Source organism: Lasioglossum baleicum, chromosome 18, assembly GCF_051020765.1.
Source record: "Lasioglossum baleicum chromosome 18, iyLasBale1, whole genome shotgun sequence".
Taxonomy (NCBI): Eukaryota; Metazoa; Arthropoda; class Insecta; order Hymenoptera; family Halictidae; genus Lasioglossum; species Lasioglossum baleicum.
In genome coordinates, this window is record NC_134946.1 from 3,950,274 (window position 1) to 3,971,356 (window position 21,083).

A 21,083-nucleotide genomic window follows, 5' to 3' on the forward strand; every position below is an offset into this window, starting at 1 on the left:
TTAGTAAAAAACTATTATTAGAAGAAGTAAATATTTATATGAGCAACAATTTATTAAAATTATCGGGGGAATCAATTATTCTTTAAATTATTTGCAGTCTTTGTCAATTGAAAGAATAAACAAATTTTTATATAATCCCTGCTTTCTGCAATTAGAACATTTTCATTTTAGTAGTGATATAATTATGGCGTAATAATCAATTTATCAGACGTGCGGATATCGTGCACAACTTTCTCACACATATCGAGACGTCACTATACTTTTTGGATATCTGACGTGATTTGTATCCTTGTCTTTTTCTATTTTAGCATTTCGACATTGATGCAGGACATTTTTACGATCTTGGTACGCATAAAGAAGATAATAGAAGGCGATATTAAATTCCGTGACAATTTAGCCCATTTGCATCATTAGTGTATACGTACATACGCTCTACTTTCTTGGCTTCTATCACCAGAGCGTATACACGGGTAATTTTGTACGTAACAGTAAGAATAACAAATATTTACGAATTAATAAAATAGTTTTCTTTCACTTTCTGGAATTTTGCTATTTTAATTTTACAAAAAAATTCAGTTCAACTTCAAAAGTAATAAATATTTCAAAATTTAACATACGGTACTTGTCTCTAAATTTTTTAAAATTTAATGGAACTGTGAATGTATATGTCACGAAGGAAGATATTGCATTTTCTAACTTTCGAAGTATATTAAACATTTTTCCAAATTGCACACTACACTGTCTGATATTTCAAAAATAATAGTCAGCCAAGAATGCTTCATATTAAAATACACTAGAATTCATTTAAGTCTAACTAAAGTTTAGGCTGATCTTTACTTTACCGGACTCAAAATTTGTGCGTTTCTCCTATAAATTATCATGTATTTGGTATGTAATCTAGTAGATTTGTACCCGGGGCTTCTGCAGATCGAAGTTTCGATCCTGTAGGATCAAGGGGTCACGAGTTATGCTTGCTTAAAGTTGAGCAATTTGCAGTGTTTTTGACAGGTAAGGGCGCCGACATATTGGTTTGTAGTGACGACCGCGAGCCGCTTACCGAGCAGAACCGCTGGTTCTTGCCGCCCTTTCCCCGACCTAATCACCAACCAACTCGGTAAGCGGCGCGCGACCGTCACTACAAACCAATATGGCGGCGCTCTTTTCTGTCAAAAACACTGCAGATTGCTCAACTTTAAGCAAGCATAACTCATGTACCATTGATCGTACACGATCGAAGCTTCGATCTGCAGCCGCCCCGGGTACAAATTTACTGGATTACATACCAAATACATAATAATTTATAGGAGAAAGGCACAAGTTTTGAGTCCGGTAAAGTTAAGAGCAGCCCACCAAGTTTTGTAGACGAATTTTAATAAAGTAATAAATATTTCAAAATTTAACATACGGTACTTGTCTCTAAATTTTTTAAAATTTAATGGAACTGTGAATGTATATGTCACGAAGGGAGATATTGCATTTTCTAACTTTCGAAGTATATTAAACATTTTTCCAAATTGCACACAACACTGTCTGATATTTCAAAAATAATAGTCAGCCAAGAATGCTTCATATTAAAATACACTAGAATTCATTTAAGTCTAACTAAAGTTTAGGCTGATCTATACTTTACCGGACTCAAAATTTGTGCGTTTCTCCTATAAATTATCATGTATTTGGTATGTAATCTAGTAGATTTGTACCCGGGGCTTCTGCAGATCGAAGTTTCGATCCTGTAGGATCAAGGGGTCACGAGTTATGCTTGCTTAAAGTTGAGCAATTTGCAGTGTTTTTGACAGGTAAGGGCGCCGACATATTGGTTTGTAGTGACGACCGCGAGCCGCTTACCGAGCAGAACCGCTGGTTCTTGCCGCCCTTTCCCCGACCTAATCACCAACCAACTCGGTAAGCGGCGCGCGACCGTCACTACAAACCAATATGGCGGCGCTCTTTTCTGTCAAAAACACTGCAGATTGCTCAACTTTAAGCACGCATAACTCCTGAACCATTGATCGTACAGAATCGAAACTTCGATCTGCAGCAGCCCCGAATACAAATCTATTGGATTACATACCAAATACATCATAATTTATAGGAGAAAGGCACAAATTTTGTGTCCGGTAAAGTAAAGATCAGCCTAAACTTTAGTCAGACTTAAATGAATTCTAGTTTATTCTAATATGAAGCATTCTTGGCTGACTATTATTTTTGAAACATCAGACAGTGTAGTGTGCAATTTGGAAAAATGTTTAACATACTTCGAACGTTAGAAAATGCAATATCTTCCTTCGTGACATATACATTCACAGTTCCATTAAATTAAAAAAAATTTAGACACGCATGTACCCTATGTTAAATTTCGAAATATTTATTACTTTTGAAGTTGAACTGAATGTTTTATCTACTGGATTACATACCAAATACATCATCATTTTTGCTTTGAGAAAGGCAGAAATTTTGAGTCCGGTAAAGTAAAGTTTACCCAAATTTCAATTTAAGAATAGTCTTTCGATTTAAAGAATCGTAAACTGGACTGGAACATTAATTTCTTAATTTTGCATGACAAACTGGTACATCCTTGTAAATCGCCAGAGAGAGAGAGAGAGAGAGAGAGAGAGAGAGAGAGAGAGAGAGAGAGAGAGAGAGAGAGAGAGAGAGAGAGAGTATGGCGGTCTTGCATAGTTTGTCGGTAATTGCAGGGCAGACCGGCCTCGCGGAGTCGCGACATGAAAATTTCGATTTGTCTGTCTTATACCCCGCGTCTGGTGCGCTGCAAGACCCTTTCACGGGTTGCTCCATACATTTTGTTACAATTGACACGGAATTGGCTGGGAATATGTATTGTTTGTCGGCCGAACAAAGGGAATTGATTTTGCATTGTTCTCCGGCGGCTATAATCGACTGTCTTTCGCCGGCGACAACGCAGAGAAGTTACGGGGCCGTCCCGCACGGTGTCGTTCGCGCGAATTTTTAAGCAGATTGCGCCGCGCACAATGAGCAGTCCCCGTTTCCCCGCAAGTAAAAGAGTCCATTTAATAGAAATGGCTCGAACGAACGGTTCGGCCTAGTTCGACGGCGCATAAATAGCAAAGCGTTATTATGCTGCAATTCATGCGCAGGCTATTTGCGTGCGACGCTCGTTATTTTTAGATGGCGGAATCGTGCTCGCTGATAACCGTCCAATTTGACGAAATAATGGAAACACTGCCCGTAACTTATTTGTTGCTTTGATAAGATTAGCAGCCATGAAATTGCGCATTAATACCTGTGGCAAAAATATGGACTTGTTCAAATTATTATCTGTATGCCGAAGCAAAATCTGTTACATATACAGTGACTCCGAAAACGTATAATTTAGAACTAGGCTTTATGCGTTTACGACAAAAATGTACACGTACAATTTAAACCAGTGGACATGTTAAAAATATTCGAGGACATCAAGGTATTAGTTTCAGTTTAATAGAATAATTAAAAGAAGAATACAATTTTTATCTGGCTCCTGTGTTCTGCAATCAATGCGAACATTTTTTATTTTGCGTGAAGATCCGCAGTCTATTTCTCTAACCAATATTACAATTCAAAACAATTTCTAGTTTGTAAGATGGATGACTAAATTCTGAAATGATACAGTGAACTACTACTTGTTGTTTTTGTTGGATATATCATATATTGTACATTTTGTATTCTGGCAATTATACATATGAATATCATGTGTTCGACTTTAAGTCACATCTGCATCCTTAACCCCTCAATTAACATATGCATCTTTAACCCCTTGAATTACGAGTCAGACTTGTGATGAAGATGTCGAACAGGATCTACGATCTATGTTATTAATTTATTAATTTCCTTTAAACTGAAATGAAATTCCATTTTATCAATATTTTATCATAGTTTATCCAACAGGTCAATCCGAACAAAAAACGTATCAGTTTCGTAAGCATCGTTCGAGTTGCATATTAATTTAAATCTGACTAATTAAAGTGACCTGTCTGTTTGCTTTGTGGTCGCTCAGTGGCCAATAATTGTAAAGTATGCGGTGGATGGAGCGCAGGTTTCAACTGTAAAGTAGATGAAAAAAATGGTGCACATGAACCCGGGACCGATGCAACAGTTTAAGAGTTCTATAGTCGGTGCTAGCACATACATATAGATAGTGTATTCTTGACATCGAGCGTTCATAGGCTCTTCATCGTGCGGGGCGGTTGAAGAGCCCTCGAGGGTTTATCTCTTGTTGGTCGAGCACTCCATTGAGTATCGTGCGACCAATGTATCACGAATAGCACTTCCCGCGATTATGATTCCTCCGAAAAGATTTTTTTCTACTGCGGTCGATATTTTCGCCGGGAAAAATTCCTGCGAACTGCTTCTCCTGTTTTAACTAACTTAATTTATAGTCCCATCAACTACGGTCGATTAACGACCACTTCAACGTTTCTTTGTTTAATGCATGAATTTATGTACTGCTTAATGTTAGTTTATTAGCGAGATGATATAATTCCCGTCCTCTTCTTCGAAAAGATACTTTAACACTAAACCTACCGATCTCTCTAAAAGCGATTAAAATATTTCAGCTGATAACAATGACAAGGCTCTACTTATTTAGATCTCGCGCAATTTTTAATACGATATGTGCTTGGACGAAAAAATTTACCGAATCAATTTCCATGTATGCAACTTCATAATTTCAATAATCATAAAATGGAGAATATGAAACCGGTCATTTGACTGACGGTGGCAGATTTATTGTTAATAACATCTTCTGCCGTATTCTTCTTCACATGCTGTGATTGTACAAAAATTCACAAGTTTGTTTACAAATTTTTTCAGTTACTACGTGATATAATATAACGAATCTAAAAGCATATCCTGAGATTTTTCAAAGTTGGTAAACAAGTCTCTTTTGCTTAACCCCTTGCCGTACCTTTTCTTTTACAGTTACAGCGATTAGAACGTCTTTATGCACAACGATATATCTAAAAATGCACTAAAAAGGAGAAAATAATTTTTTTGGACATTGGTGACTACAAATAAAAGCTTGGAGCGCTAAACTATATTGACGTAATCTTCGTGGGCGCTCCACGCTTTTATTTATAATCACTAATGTCTAAAAAAATTATTTTCCCCTTTTTAGTGCATTTTAATATAAGCGTGCTTCTTAAAAAGTTTCTTTTATATATTTTTTTATATTCTATTATACTTTTTAGTCTTTTTTTAAATGGAACGCAAGATGTAGTAATACTGGTATGAAATAGTAAGATATAGAAACGCAAGATATGGAAATACGCGAAATAGAATGAGGGGATGACTCCGAGAGACGACGTCTCTTGATGGAGTCCGAAATTATTCGAAATAGAACTGGATAAACGGAACACCATACTGACTGAGCTTTTTCGGTGCGAAATGGGTCAGTGGAGTGGGGATGAGTCGGAGTGGAAACGCGTAGTGGAGTAGGGAGCGCTGGTGCGCGGAGTGGGGATCGCTGAACGCGATCACGTACTATCGAGTGTCGCGCGACGAGGTGTAACGGTTAATATTAAAATTTGTCATCCAGTTCTGAGCTATCCAACCAAATACTAGTTAACAATTTTTTAATGTCACATTAATTTACACTACGTTTTTTTTCTCAAATTGTAAACAGTTAGAGACTGTACGAATACTATTTGCTGGTGTATTTCAGTCGATTTTTTGTTTTTCCTTATTACATTCGCAAGTTAATCAAGAAATTAATTTTTTTTTCCATTGTATCTATTCTATAGACATCTCAGAATATGTACGTATTCATTGTTTACAGAAAAAATAGTTAATAAACAACAATTTCACAGTTTTGTTTGAAATTTATCAGTGTACGAATACTTTCTACACCCACTGTATGTTTAAAGTTTCAAGTCTCTAGCTCATCGGGAAATGGTTTAAAATTCGATCACAATATTTGACGCATAACAACGACAAGCTCGGCAAGCTGATATGAGTGTGGTAAAAATGTCGTAGAAGTGAAAAGGAAATGTATATTTTTTGTATGGCTACGTATATTCTAATGCTAAAATATTGATTACAAACGAAGCAAATTTTATTTCATCCTAAAATGAAACGCGTAACAATCATATTTGTTAGACTTTGTTAAGAACCTTAATCAAGAGTCTGGCTCGTTGAAGTACGGCAAAGGGTTAAAAGTCTGTCGTGTGTTGCCATTGGAAGACCGAGGGAGGAAAGGACCGGTAATTAAAATGCGGCAGAGATTTCGATATCATTTGGATAAGGCTGACGCAGTGTTAACATTGAAACAAGCAGCGGTTGATTTGTTAGGGAGAGAGCGAAGGAATCACAGTGGGAGGAAATCCGAACGAGCGGTAATTGCCGCGGTGTGGTACGAGCCCGACTCGGCCCAGCTCGGCTCGTTTCGCTCCGTTCCGCTCGGCGCAGGGGACTCGTCCGCTTGTATAAGTAATTTATTAGCGAGCGATACCTCGTTAAGTAACGACGAGCACGGCGTTAACGAAGTCGGTTCACCGTGGAATACGCTTTAAGATGGCGTGTCGGTGGACTATAATTCTGACATGCACCCCTCCCGGGCCACCTTAAAGCTTTGCGGGTCACCTTCGTCGACCTACTATGATAATTGTCCACATTCGACTCTCCTTTTTCCTGTTTCCTTTTTCCGCCGACACTGCAAACCACAACTCTTCGTGCATTAATTGTTCCCCGACCATCGATTCCTTCTATTTTTATACGACACTGCCGGAAATTTCGTTGTGCCCATCTAGCAAGCATAACTTATCCCGCTTTGATCGACCCGTGCCGACATCCCACAATTTATGGCACCGGGAAACGCTGACGGACAGGGCTCGAAAAAGTTTCAGAACTTTTTCAACAGCTGCGTTGGAATTTATTAAATCGGGTACATTTTTAAAAAGGTTCTCAAATTATAAGTTCCAATTGGGAACAGACATAAAAGGATTACTGAGATTAAAATTTTCGGGGTGAATAGAATTAATGAAATTTAAAAGTAAACGTTTTTACATAACAGGTGCAGATTGTTTCTTAATTTATATAAAAAACGTTCTGAAACATTGTAACAAGTGTTGAATAGTATTTATGGAATAATATTTTATAATAGTATTAAGTGAATTCTAAATTGATATTTGAAATATCCGTATGAACTGGTATTGAACTGAAATTTATACTAAACTAGAAGATTTATATAAAACTGTTAGATTTATTAATAATAATTGAAATGAAAATCACGTATATTTCCTTTCGGAATAATTTCAATAATACAATTAATATTTTCTGTTTCAGTTCATTTTCGACAGAAATCTATAAAATTAGCGTTCAATGATGATATTAGGAAATGCGTCACTTTTATCCGTAAATTCGCAATTAATTAAGAGCAGAACAATGAATGAGTAATTTGTGTACGCTGATAGGATTGGGTGCAACGCAGCGCAGCCAATGTCCCGACATTAATTCTGCAAATTCGATTGATTAGACCTTTTAGACCCGCATGATTTATGCGTTTCTCATTACCCACAAGCCCCAGTCGAGTTGTTAGAAATGATATCTCGGGCGATTATGTAACGGACTAACCGACGCATAATTGCAATACAATTCGAAGTTTACCCCCACACAAAGAGAGATCCCAAATGATAACGTTTCGTATATGTTAGGTCGTCCTATAAGTTTATCCCGTTTATTGCTTTCCTATTTAAATTTATATTCCGGATGAAAATTGAAAATTATGAAAAAGTGTAATCACTAGACTGCGGATCTTTATGCAATTATATATATATATATATAAAATACGACAGAATTTAGTACGATTTTAACTTATTTCAGATCTATAAAGGCTACACTACCACGGAAATTAAGATCCTATTTTATTTCACTTTATTAAAATTCGTCTACAAAACTTGGTGGGCTGCTCTTAACTTTACCGGACTCAAAACTTGTGCCTTTCTCCTATAAATTATTATGTATTTGGTATGTAATCCAGTAAATTTGTACCCGGGGCGGCTGCAGATCGAAGTTTCGATCGTGTACGATCAATGGTACATGAGTTATGCTTGCTTAAAGTTGAGCAATCTGCAGTGTTTTTGACAGAAAAGAGCGCCGCCATATTGGTTTGTAGTGACGGTCGCGCGCCGCTTACCGAGTTGGTTGGCGATTAGGTCGGGGGAGGGGCGGCAAGGACCGGCGATTCTGCTCGGTAAGCGGCTCGCGGTCGCCACTACAAACCAATATGACGGCGCCATTACTTGTCAAAAACACTGCAGATTGTTCAACTTTAAGCAAGCATAACTCCTGAACCGTTGATCCTACAGGATCAAAACTTCAATGTACAGCCACCCCGGGTACATATATCATAATTTATAGGAGAAAGGCACAAATTTTGAGTCCGGTAAAGTAAAGTTTATCCGAAGTGATAATTGCATAAACATCCGCAGTCTAGTAATCACTCTTTTGGTCCATAAGCTACAGATAGAAGCAAAATTAAATTATAATGAATTATAATGAATAAAATAATGAATTTATTTATTAATTTCAATAGTAACTTATTACAAAATATTGCAAAAACACCGTTACTAATATTGTTTTTCGAAAAGGAATTTTTCCAGCATTATGGTCACGCAAAGCTAGCATTAGCGTTCGCGATAGGTAGAAACAACGAATTATAGAGGGTAACATCAAATTATATTTAATGACACGTTTTACGGTCGTAGCTTCGGAATCGATTTCATAATAAATGAAGCACCGTATAAAAAATGTATACAATATTTACTTTGGCGAAACTTAGGCTAATAGTTTACTTATGATATGTTAGTGAAAACTTACTATGTAATATATTAATGCACTGATAATGAACAGCAATATAAGTAATAACTAGACAGCGGATCTTTATCGAAAATAAGAATGTTTTACCTGAATTATAACAAACTGGAATGAAATAGAAATTTATTTTCTTTGTCAATATGGGTAAAAGGTTGAAAATAATATAACATAATTTTTAAATACTTCTAATTTTCACTGTTTTAAATTGCGCCTACTAATTTTTGTTATAAATGCATAAAGGTCCGCTATCTAGTTATGCTGAAACAGTTCTTACTTCCTTGACATGTCTTTTATGTGTTTCAAACATTATTGAACCGTCAAGTTCTTATTTTCTTTGGGGATTCAGGGAACAGAAAATGATCACAGAAATTCAGAATAGACGAACATTTCAGGTAATTAGTCATACCACAGCTTTCTAGGTCAAAAAGTTGCGCACACTAATGACGTGTGAAGCGAACGGCTCCGTGCATCGATCTTTCCACCATGTTGAAAAGCAGTATGAGAGATGTTCTCAGAGTGTCTGTAACTGTGTACCGTACATTACGCAATTATACTTCATCAGGAACAAAATGATTCTAGGTATCATGTCATAGGAATCATTATGCTGTTGTTCCGTATCGTCCCCAACGGTCGGAAGTGTTCTTCTAATTGCAGCGTATTCGTTTACAAGATATGCGGCAAAATATTGTCACACAGAAAACTTAATAATTCTTTAACTCTAAACGTAATTGTAAATAATAAGTAGATTGCGGATTTTATGCATTCATGACAAAAATGAGTACGTACAGTTTACAGCAGTGGACATGTTAAAAAGATTTAAGGACATCAGTAAATTATTTTTTCGGTTTAATAAGAGAAATTAAACTCAATACAAATTTTTATTTGGCTCCTGTGTCTTTGCATAAACGTCCGCAGTCTAATAATAAGTGAATTAAAGTCTGCAAAGTGCCATACAATTTTCTACGGATTATAATCGAAGCAAAATGTTGCATGTATGCATCACTTTTTCATAAGTAATGAATTTTGTTAGTAAGGTATGCCTGGGCCATTTAACATTATTAAAAAATGTCCAGTGGTTTTGATCCATTGGCCAGTAGCTGTAAAAGTAGAAGAGAGAGAGAGAGAGAGAGAGAGAGAGAGAGAGAGAGAGAGAGTTTCTCTCGTTTAAGTGATACACCTTAATTCAATTTTGAGTTAATCTCCTGTATGTACAACGTCGAGTCGACGTAGTGGCTCAGTGTGGATTAAAATTAAGAGGGAACACGACACGACAATTCAGACACAATGCTTTCTACGAAATCAGGTTTTAGAACACGAGATAATGAACTTGGACAATAAATGTCCAACAACTAAAATCGTAATTTGAACTATGACTATATATAAAAACTTGTCTCTTACTTATACACTTTTGAAAACTGTTAAATATAATGTACGCATACACATATTGTCGGTACATTTGTACAGTTCCACCAGTCTGAACTCGAGCACTAATCTTTCTGGCAGTGCAGCAGGTCCGGTCTGCGGAACACTCATTTCCAGGAGAGCTATCTTTAATCGTGTAATTAATCGTGACCCGAAAACGGATAACAGATTTAATCGGTTCTATGCCTTGATACGCTTTAAACCGGGTTAATCGGAACAAAGAAAGGTAATTGTTTTAATATGTTTACAATACAAACGTATAAGGTACATATTCATGAAAGTGTCCCAAAAATGTTCGAGTTTCTTGAATGGGACAGTTCCTGAGGAACATTTGGAGCGATATTTATCAAATATTGTTGTGCTACTAGGGTTGTATATTTCGCCGGGAAAAATTCCTGCGAACTGCTTCTCCTGTTTTAACTAACTTAATTTATAGTCCCATCAACTACGGTCGATTAACGACCACTTCAACGTTTCTTTGTTTAATGCATGAATTTATGTACTGCTTAATTTTAGTTTATTAGCAAGATGATATAATTCCCGTCCTCTTCTTCGAAAAGATACTTTAACACTAAACCTACCGATCTCTCTAAAAGCGATTAAAATATTTCAGCTGATAACAATGACAAGGCTCTATTTATTTAGATCTCGCGCAATTTTTAATACGATATGTGCTTGGACGAAAAAATTTATCCAATCAATTTCCATGTATGCAACTTCATAATTTCAATAATCATAAAATGGAGAATATGAAACCGGTCATTTGACTGACGGTGGCAGATTTATTGTTAATAACATCTTCTGCCGTATTCTTCTTCATATGCTGTGATTGTACAAAAATTCACAAGTTTGTTTACAAATTTTTTCAGTTACTACGTGATATAATATAACGAATCTAAAAGCATATCCTGAGAGTTTTCAAAGTTGGTAAACAAGTCTCTTTTGCTTAACCCCTTGCCGTACCTTTTCTTTTACAGTTACAGCGATTAGAACGTCTTTATGCACAACGATATATCTAAAAATGCACTAAAAAGGAGAAAATAATTTTTTTGGACATTGGTGACTACAAATGTTCCGGTCTGCGGAACACTCATTTCCAGGAGAGCTATCTTTAATCGTGTAATTAATCGTGACCCGAAAACGGATAACAGATTTAATCGGTTCTATGCCTTGATACGCTTTAAACCGGGTTAATCGGAACAAAGAAAGGTAATTGTTTTAATATGTTTACAATACAAACGTATAAGGTACATATTCATGAAAGTGTCCCAAAAATGTTCGAGTTTCTTGAATGGGACAGTTCCTGAGGAACATTTGGAGCGATATTTATCAAATATTGTTGTGCTACTAGGGTTGTATATTTTTTCGTTGCATATTCTAGTTGACATTAAAACGCATCCAGAGATATTAACAACGTGACCTTGAAGTATTCTCTGATCTCACCTTGTGTTACCCATAGTTCGATCTTGCGAATCGATTCTCCACACCTGGATTGTTTGCAAGAATCCGTTCTTTGCCGGGGAATCGAGCATTTCTAATGGGAAGCCGGCCGCTAAAAATACCGCGATGACAGCCGTGTCCTTTCGCCGGAGGACCGCGTGAATCGCAAAATTCGGAAGCAGGTGTCGCGGACGGCCTAGTTCGAGGAGCGTCAAGTCGTCCGCGGCTAAATGTCTCGATGACAAAACGGTTAAAATCGATACGTATATATATATAATACATGCATATAACTTCCTGTGCACGTAAATAAGTTCCTATCCCCCGGTGACCCGGTCGTGATTGCCTGATAATGAACGCTGCGACCAAAGTAACGCGCAAACCCACCCCCTCATGAATTTCCGACGCGACGCTGATGATTCGCGAGGGAAAATAGAGGTCATGATTCATCGGTGTCCTCGAACCACCGAAAAGATCTTTTCTTCCATCGACTGTGAAGCTCGAGCGTCACCCAAACTTCCGTTGAAATGTTTTCGTTGTCCGTTTCCCGTTCGCGACGGAACTCGTGGCGCGCGATCGCACTGTGGGTTGAAACACGAAAAACGCGGACAAAAGTCATTTTTCTGACTAAACGAAACATGTAAAATTGTATTATTAACTTGTCAGTAGATAAATGAGGCATCATTTTCTACATTTCATTTTCCAAAATTCCATATCTATATCCTACAATTAAATGCTGAAGTTCAATAAAAATTCATGAGCTTATCTTCTCCTGAATTTTTTAGAATATCGTCTCATTTAGTACGTTATAACTTAATACACGTACGAGTAAGGATGTTTTGCATGTACTTAGCTGAAAGCGTGTTTCAAGACGAAAATAATAAGCATGGATTTGATATGCTTTTGTTGTATATAGCACCTATAAACATTGATGAAACAAAGAGTAATTTTCAAGCTTTTTTTCTATTCAAATACAGTTATAAACCGAACGCCAACGATCGCCACAATAAAATTTATACAACGTTATTGGTACACATGTGTACAATAAAACTAAAAAGGTTTCACCTGCAGATAGCAGCAGATGTGTATACTGTCTCACAAAAACGATGACGCGCGAGGTGAATGCGCGGTTGCGCCGAACAATGGGTAAAACCGATGAATTCTGTGTCAAAATCAAAGAACTTTTGATAGAAATGAGATAGAACTATGAATTTTTTTTAAATGAAAGCTGAAACTTTGCAGAATATGGGATAATTATGAAAATTGTGGTACGAACGTTTTTTAACATTGAGAAAATTCGTTAAGCGTGCACAATTTCAAGAAAATTGTGGTTTTTCCAATACTACGCACGGAAAAAATTTTTTCTTATCATGCTATATGTCATTTCCAGTAGATTTTTTCACGCTGATTTCAAATCTGGTATCAAAATTTGTCTACGACCTCAGAATTTTGCAACTTTAATTTTTTGTGAACACAACTTATGAAATCATTTTTTCGTTTAAATGACTTGGTAACCCACTAGTTTGAAGGCATATTGTATTCTCATATATAAAACACATTAAAAATAATCATAATGAAGTATTTGAACGTTTACTTAACGTATATCTATAACATACAGTAGCGGACAAAAGTTTAAGACCGCTCTAAAGAAAACGATAACTTTTTTAATATTGTACTATACGATTTGACAATAAAAAAAAATCATAGGCCGAGTCCCTCCGTGAACCCTCTATTTATGTAAATCCGTTACTATCCGCGAACGTGAAATCACATACACATACATACACATCGGTGAAGAAGACAACAGTGAAGAGGATGACTATGGGATATGGTCCGGCGATTAACATAAAGTAAATTATACTATAATTTATACTATAAATAGCTTAAAAATATACCATTATTAATAATAAAACAATTAATAACATGTACGTCCCAATTCGAGAAAACCGTTTCTAAAAAACCTTACATAACTTTTATGGGTTTGGAATTAAACAAAATCTGATTGTTAATTTGAATTCAGCACCTCAAAATCTATAAAACGATACTATTTTTATTAATTTAAACTTAGAAATAGTTTCAGAAATGATTTTTGTCCGCGTTTTTCGCGTTTCAACCCACTGTGGATCGATGCCTTTTCAAAGACGAATCCTCACTTGCGTGACTCTGCCATCTTTTTTGACACGCTCCGCCCTGTGTTCTTTTCCCCACTGTCAACAAGACGAGTGCAGGGGATCTGTAGAGTGCGAGTTGTTCATGCGACAGCGAAGCAGAAAGGTTAATGGGGTGTTTGTGCTTTGAAATTTATTGTCGGCCGTAGGAATGGAAACTGGCTTTACGTTTCGAATAAATGAGCAATTAGCTGCAAAAATTGATTCTCCATCGTGACGCAATACGGCGCACAGTGGAACGAGCAAGGGAAATAATTGGACGTGGAAATTTTTTTTTTTAACGGCTGGGATATTTATTGTAAAACTTTGCACACTTTTCCATAAAATTTTTACCCAATTAAATGCACCTTTCATTGAAACAATATTTGAACGGGAATTACGAGAGTCACTCGTACTAATAATAACACGAGATATTATATTATTAACATTCTAATTTATATTATAATTAATAGATTTATATTATAATTATATTAGCCTTCCGAAAGCTGGACGCAAATTCTGCGTCCTTGCAATAATTATAAGTGGTACCATAAATAATGCATTTCGTCATTTCTGATAAATCTAACAAGAAATGTAAATATATAATTATACAGTTACTCGAATTAATATTCGGACGCTCTAAAAAAGACGATAACTTTTTTAATATTGTGCTATACGATTTGAACTTTTTTGGGAAACTAGAGAAACTAGAATTGTAGAAAAAATACTAAGAGTTGCATTTTACAACTTTTTTATGTGGACCTATGTTGAAAATTTAAAAAGTACGTTTTATTCTCATTTACATTGTATCGTATGTAATTGATTTCATTGTTATATTTTTTTGTTTTCAGGTTCATGGTGGTATTGGTGTGCCTCATATTTAGTGTTTTGTCAACCATAGACCAGTACAGTAACTTCGCGAACGAAACACTCTTTTGGATGGTAAGCACCCTTACATTTAATATAAAAAAAGTCAGTAGAATTTAATACAGTTATTATTAGCTCCAATCTATCAAACGAATCAATAATTTTCTCACATTTTTATAGAGAATAAAAAGTTGCATTGATTGATATAGTATAAAACAGTCTTATCAATGTTAAAATGCATTAGTTATCTATGACGCAAGTCATAGGTTTATAATGTGGTAAATTCTGTCCGACATGTTCATCATGTGTCTAGCAAAATCTATTACCGAGACATTTATTTCGCATAAAACGTGAATGCGGAATCCGCTCAAATACGATTAAAAATTAATTACAAGGTCATAATTATGCAGATGAAGGAAATCTTTTTCGCGCTTTTCGGCCGACTATGAACGTGAATTTGCTCGCGGAAAAGTTATTACGTTCGCCGGTTTGCGTTATTACTCGAAGAATTTAATAACTGTCTTTTGAAACGTTTCTGCGTATATTTTCAATCCTCGTCTTTTTTTCATCAACACATACAGTTCAAAGCTTTACTGCCACAATCATAAAAATGCACGTGTAAATGGCGTTTAAATTCCCGCTACAAGAACATGTAATAAAAAATACAAGTTTCTATCTAGAAATGATAATCTAACCGGTATAAATCTCTTCAAGCTCATCGCAAGGTCAAATGAAAACATTAGCATCACGTTCGCCCCCAAAATCCATCAACATTCGTTTGAAAACTGTATTCCTGTCATTCATATTTTTCTTAGATAAATCACACGCATCGGTATACAAAATATTATTTCTTTATCCTTTTTGTTTCAAATTTGACAAAAGAAGTACATAATCCTCAAAATAATATACAACAATGGATGTCTGTATAAACTCGAACCTGATAATCAGATCGCCAGAGATAATTTTGAACAATTTTATGTATACTTATCTTAAATAAATATAAAATATACAGGGTGGTCCATCTAAATACGGTCACCCAAATACCTCCTCCAAATGTAGGGATACAAAAAGTATTTTGTGTACTATTTAATGGTTTGAACGAACCATCATATTGCAAACAATATTTTTTTCCGAAGGTCATTTCTTTTGAGTCATCGATGATTTTTGAACTACATTTTTTTTATTGCATCGTGTAACTGATCGAAAAATACATGCAGATATGTATAATAACATGACATTGACCTTGATCTGAAGGTAAAACTTCAATTTTCGAAGATCAACGTCATTTCAAGGTCATGTTATTATAAATATCCTAATGTATTTCTCGATCAGTTACACGATGCGATAAAAAAAATATAATTATGCACCAAAAAACATCGATGACCTTTATGGTTCCTTCAAACCATTCAAATAGTACACAAAATATTTTCTGTACCTCCACAAGTGGAGGAGATATTTAGGTGGCCGTATGTAGGTGGACCACCCTGTATATCAAATTTATAATTTTATAATGATCTTAAATAATTATAAAATAACATGTTATTTGAAATAATATTTCAAATAATTGGCCAGGTCTGTGTCTACTGATATCTATTGAAATCTATTGAAGTACATTGAAGTACAATGTGAATATTTGAAGGAGAGCTCGATGCCTCTAGAATATCCAATACTTAGAATAACCATTTACTTGGTAATGGCGTGAAAAGGACGAGAGCGATGTTCTCGAAAGTTACGAGAAGCATCGACTTTTCTCGGCTGGCCACCGGTTGCGCCTGATGAAAAGAAGAGAGCCGAACGCAATTTCCGTGAGATCTTCGTGGCAGTTCGAACAAGTTCAATGAAACGTTAAAAGACGAGCTAGAGGAGCGAGATCAGTCTTCGTGATTTTCTCACAGCGACTCTCGCTGAACGGCTCCTTTGTACAGCTGATTTCTCGTTAAGATAGAGAGAGTGTTCGACTTTAAAATAACAGTTGTCTAATTAAGTGTACGTGTTTTCTTCATATAAAAATTAATTCTAATCGAATTATTGATATTATTTGAATGTTCTATGACGGTTATATTGATGTTCGTAGAATCTCATCAACGTATATTTTTGTGCGTTTATAATTTATCACATTATCAATGTGGCGTGACATTAAAACCAGACAAATCTCGTTTGATCGAGTTCTTTCCTCCGACGTATTACCCGGAAATCTAGCTACCATTGCAAAGGGAATCACTGACCAAGACAGATTAAAAAGATATGTCCCCCGAAAAGAACTACTCTACAATGGCGACTAGTCCCCTATTTTTAGGACGTCACATAGGAGAAAGCCGGAAGGAAGCCAGGGTGGTCGTATTATCAGGGCGGAGTCGCCAATTTGTCAAACCTCGTAATATGTGCGTAGAAAGCTCCCCTTAGTATCTCCTCGAGGCATCACCCTGTCGCGTCAGTGACTAATAGCTAATAGCATACTAACGAAAAAGTGACTTGAACCACAATTTTTTAGAATATTGCCAAATTATTACTCTGATTTCTGCATTAATTTATTGATCTAGATTATTTATTTATCAATGCTTTTATATTTAGCAAATATCAAATTCTTACGAAATATTATCTAAGAAAATTATAAATTGTTCTCAATTAATTTCTGGGATCTGTTTACAATTGTCAATTTATCATTTTATTCCACCACATCAACAGAACTATCATTGCATTTCGTGATTCATTTACGAACGGATTCGCTCTTAATGCTATAAGTTACACGTATACACAGACCCGCGTAAATTTCATTGTGTATGTACATAGTTCAAAGTAGAACGCCATGCTTCATCGTGGTAGAGTTCCAGCAGTGAGCACTTTGACAGTCAACACAATAAATCATCATTCCCGAGTAGCATGCACCGCAACTACATCCTGTCAGAAAAGCGTGTACTTGATATTCGCGAAGAAACGAATTCAACGTAATTTTCGTAATTTAATGAAGATACTGACTCTTCAATAAAAAGTCCTCCCGTGTACGATTATTGCGTCGTAACGTTTAAACATCGCACTAACTTTCTGTCTACGTATCGTACATTTTTAATATAAGGTGGAGTGGGGTAAGTCCGCCCTAGTTTTTGCAAAGTTGGACTTTAAGGGGCTAGTATAGGCTCGATTTGTAACTAGAAAGGAACTAGAATCTTACTAGAAAAATGGCTCGAAACATGGGTTTCGTACTGAACGTTGTTTGACCTTATTTAAGCAAATTGTGGGCTGGGTGAGGGCTCATTCGAAAGAGGAAGATTAGACGCAGCGCGCTTTTCTCACGAGGTTAACGAGATTATGTTAATAACTAATAATATGAGGGCCCAAAGTAGAGAAAAAATCTAGGAAAAAAACCCGCAGATTTCAATGCATTTTCTGTCTCTGAAAGACTTTTTTGACTTATGAGCCCTCATATTATTAGTTATTAACATAATCTCGTTAACCTCGTGAGAAAAGCGCGCTGCGTCTAACCTTCCTCTTTCGAATGAGCCCTCACCCAGCCCACAATTTGCTTAAATAAGGTCAAACAACGTTCAGTACGAAACCCATTTTTCGACCCCTTTTTCTAGTAAGATTCTAGGTATTTTCTAGTTACAAATCTAGCCTATACTACCCCCTTAAACTGATATATTCAGTTTGGTAAGTAAAAACTTAACGTTCTTGGTATCAAACTCTTGCCACAGTTATCACTGATGAATTAGTATTATGTAGGATTCTAATTTTACTTGAAAATTATCATTTTGATAGGATATTGTACAAAGTGTCCACTAGGACGCACTTGCCCCGATAATGGGGCAAGTCCGTCTCTGAGAGTTAAAAATGCTTTGGAACCTTGTTTCAAGTGCTACGGGGCAAGAAAAAAATGATTAACAAGCCTGCTATAAAATGCCTCTTATTGCATTAAATTATATTGTTTAGTTTTATAGTTATCCATTTTTAAACAAACATCTTACTTTTATGCTTAAATATGAAAGGAGATACAGTGATATTAAAACAAAGTTTAAAAATGCTTTTGAACCTTGTTTCAAGTGCTACGGGGCAAGAAAAAAATGATTAACAAGCCTGCTATAAAATGCCTCTTATTGCATTAAATTATATTGTTTAGTTTTATAGTTATCCATTTTTAAACAAACATCTAATTTTATGCTTAAATATGAAAGGAGATACAGTGATATTAAAACAAAGTTTAAAAATGCTTTTGAACCTTGTTTCAAGTGCTACGGGGCAAGAAAAAAATGATTAATAAGCCTGCTATAAAATGCCTCTTATTGCATTAAATTATATTGTTTAGTTTTATAGTTATCCATTTTTAAACAAACATCTACTTTTATGCTTAAATATGAAAGGAGATACAGTGATATTAAAACAAAGTTTAAAAATGCTTTTGAACCTTGTTTCAAGTGCTACGGGGCAAGAAAAAAATGATTAACAAGCCTGCTATAAAATGCCTCTTATTGCATTAAATTATATTGTTTAGTTTTATAGTTATCCATTTTTAAACAAACATCTTACTTTTATGCTTAAATATGAAAGGAGATACAGTGATATTAAAACAAAGTTTAAAAATGCTTTTGAACCTTGTTTCAAGTGCTACGGGGCAAGAAAAAAATGATTAATAAGCCTGCTATAAAATGCCTCTTATTGCATTAAATTATATTGTTTAGTTTTATAGTTATCCATTTTTAAACAAACATCTACTTTTATGCTTAAATATGAAAGGAGATACAGTGATATTAAAACAAAGTTTAAAAATGCTTTTGAACCTTGTTTCAAGTGCTACGGGGCAAGAAAAAAATGATTAACAAGCCTGCTATAAAATGCCTCTTATTGCATTAAATTATATTGTTTAGTTTTATAGTTATCCATTTTTAAACAAACATCTTACTTTTATGCTTAAATATGAAAGGAGATACAGTGATATTAAAACAAAGTTTAAAAATGCTTTTGAACCTTGTTTCAAGTGCTACGGGGCAAGAAAAAAATGATTAACAAGCTTGCTATAAAATGCCTCTTATTGCATTAAATTATATTGTTTAGTTTTATAGTTATCCATTTTTAAAGAAACATCTACTTTTATGCTTAAATATGAAAGGAGATACAGTGATATTACAACAAAGTTTAAAAATGCTTTTGAACCTTGTTTCAAGTGCTACGGGGCAAGAAAAGAATTATTATCAAGCCTGTTACAAAATGCTTTTTATTGCATTAAATATATTGTTTAGTTTGATAGTTACTCATACAGTACGGACTTACCCCACCGTGATAGTACGCACTTTCCCCGTGTAGTAATATTTACGGGGCAAGATCATCTTAGTGTTTTTCTCAATAAATTTTAAAAAAATACAATAAAAACGGTTTACTTAATGTAAACCTACAGCAATATTTGTTGTACTTACCTAAAATAACAACACATAATATATTAATAACTTGTAAACTATTGCACGTTCAGGGTAACTTCAAAGTTGTACGTGTACCTCGCACGTGACTGTTTGGCATTGGTTGATTTCAGAGAGGGAAACACCTTTATTCTTTATTATATTAACTTATACTACATTAATAAATACAAACTAGAGAAATTTCCGTTCATATTATAATAAAAATAACCAATTAACGGACTTGCCCCGTAGACGGACTAACCGCACTCCACCTTAATATACAGGGTGTCCCAAAAATGTTGTACTTGAAAATGGTGATTCCTGGGGTCACTTTGAAGTACAACATTCTTGGAACATCCTGTATGTCCAAAAATACCAGAGCGGGTATCTGTGTGACTGACTAATTTCCGCGAAGCGTGACAGGTTGTCAAAACCTAATCATTTTCGGCCGCATGTGGCATTGTCCAACGTGTTGCGAAAGAAAGTCAAAATCCATTCCGCGGAATTCCCGGACATTGCAATTCTGTCATCGGATGTTCCCATTTTTCCTGGCCGTCGTAACGTTACAATAAAGGTCATACAATCGATATAGCATCTCTATATATCGTCGCACTCTCGTTGCACATTTATTTTAAGAACTGGGAATTAATGACTGTGCTAGCATTGAAAGTCATCGCGGGAATGCCTCCCTCTTTCTCCTGCTATTATAATTATCGGCTCGCCGCCGCGGCAATTCCTTCTCCTTTCTTCTACATTATGCCTGCCGACACGACGTTTGACGTATTGATTTGTTTATTTATGTACCAGCCACTGCATTTTTAAACGCGACGAGCCACTTTTGTTGCTCGAGCTATTTCCCGGCGCGTAAACAAACGGGTTTTCCTTCTATTGCACTCACACGGTTCGTCTCGAAAATTGATGTGCAGTGAATGTTAAATAATTAAGAGGCTCTTCGAGGTTCCATTAAATCGATTATTTCTCTTCTTGTTTGTTTTTATAA

The 21,083-nt window shown here is 35.6% G+C and overlaps 1 protein-coding gene across 9 annotated transcripts in view; it reads left to right on the forward strand.

Annotated features, from left to right (window-relative positions):
* Positions 1-21,083, forward strand: part of Kcnq (KCNQ potassium channel) — a 110,227-nt gene that overhangs the window by 36,117 nt on the left and 53,027 nt on the right. For all 9 annotated transcript variants that reach the window (XR_013010989.1, XM_076443180.1, XM_076443188.1 and 6 more), the window contains exon 3: positions 14,684-14,774. Coding sequence is in view for 8 of the 9 variants with exons in the window: in XM_076443180.1 (XP_076299295.1) it covers positions 14,684-14,774 (91 nt within the window). In the remaining variant the exon portion in view is untranslated. The remainder of the gene's footprint in view (positions 1-14,683; positions 14,775-21,083) is intronic.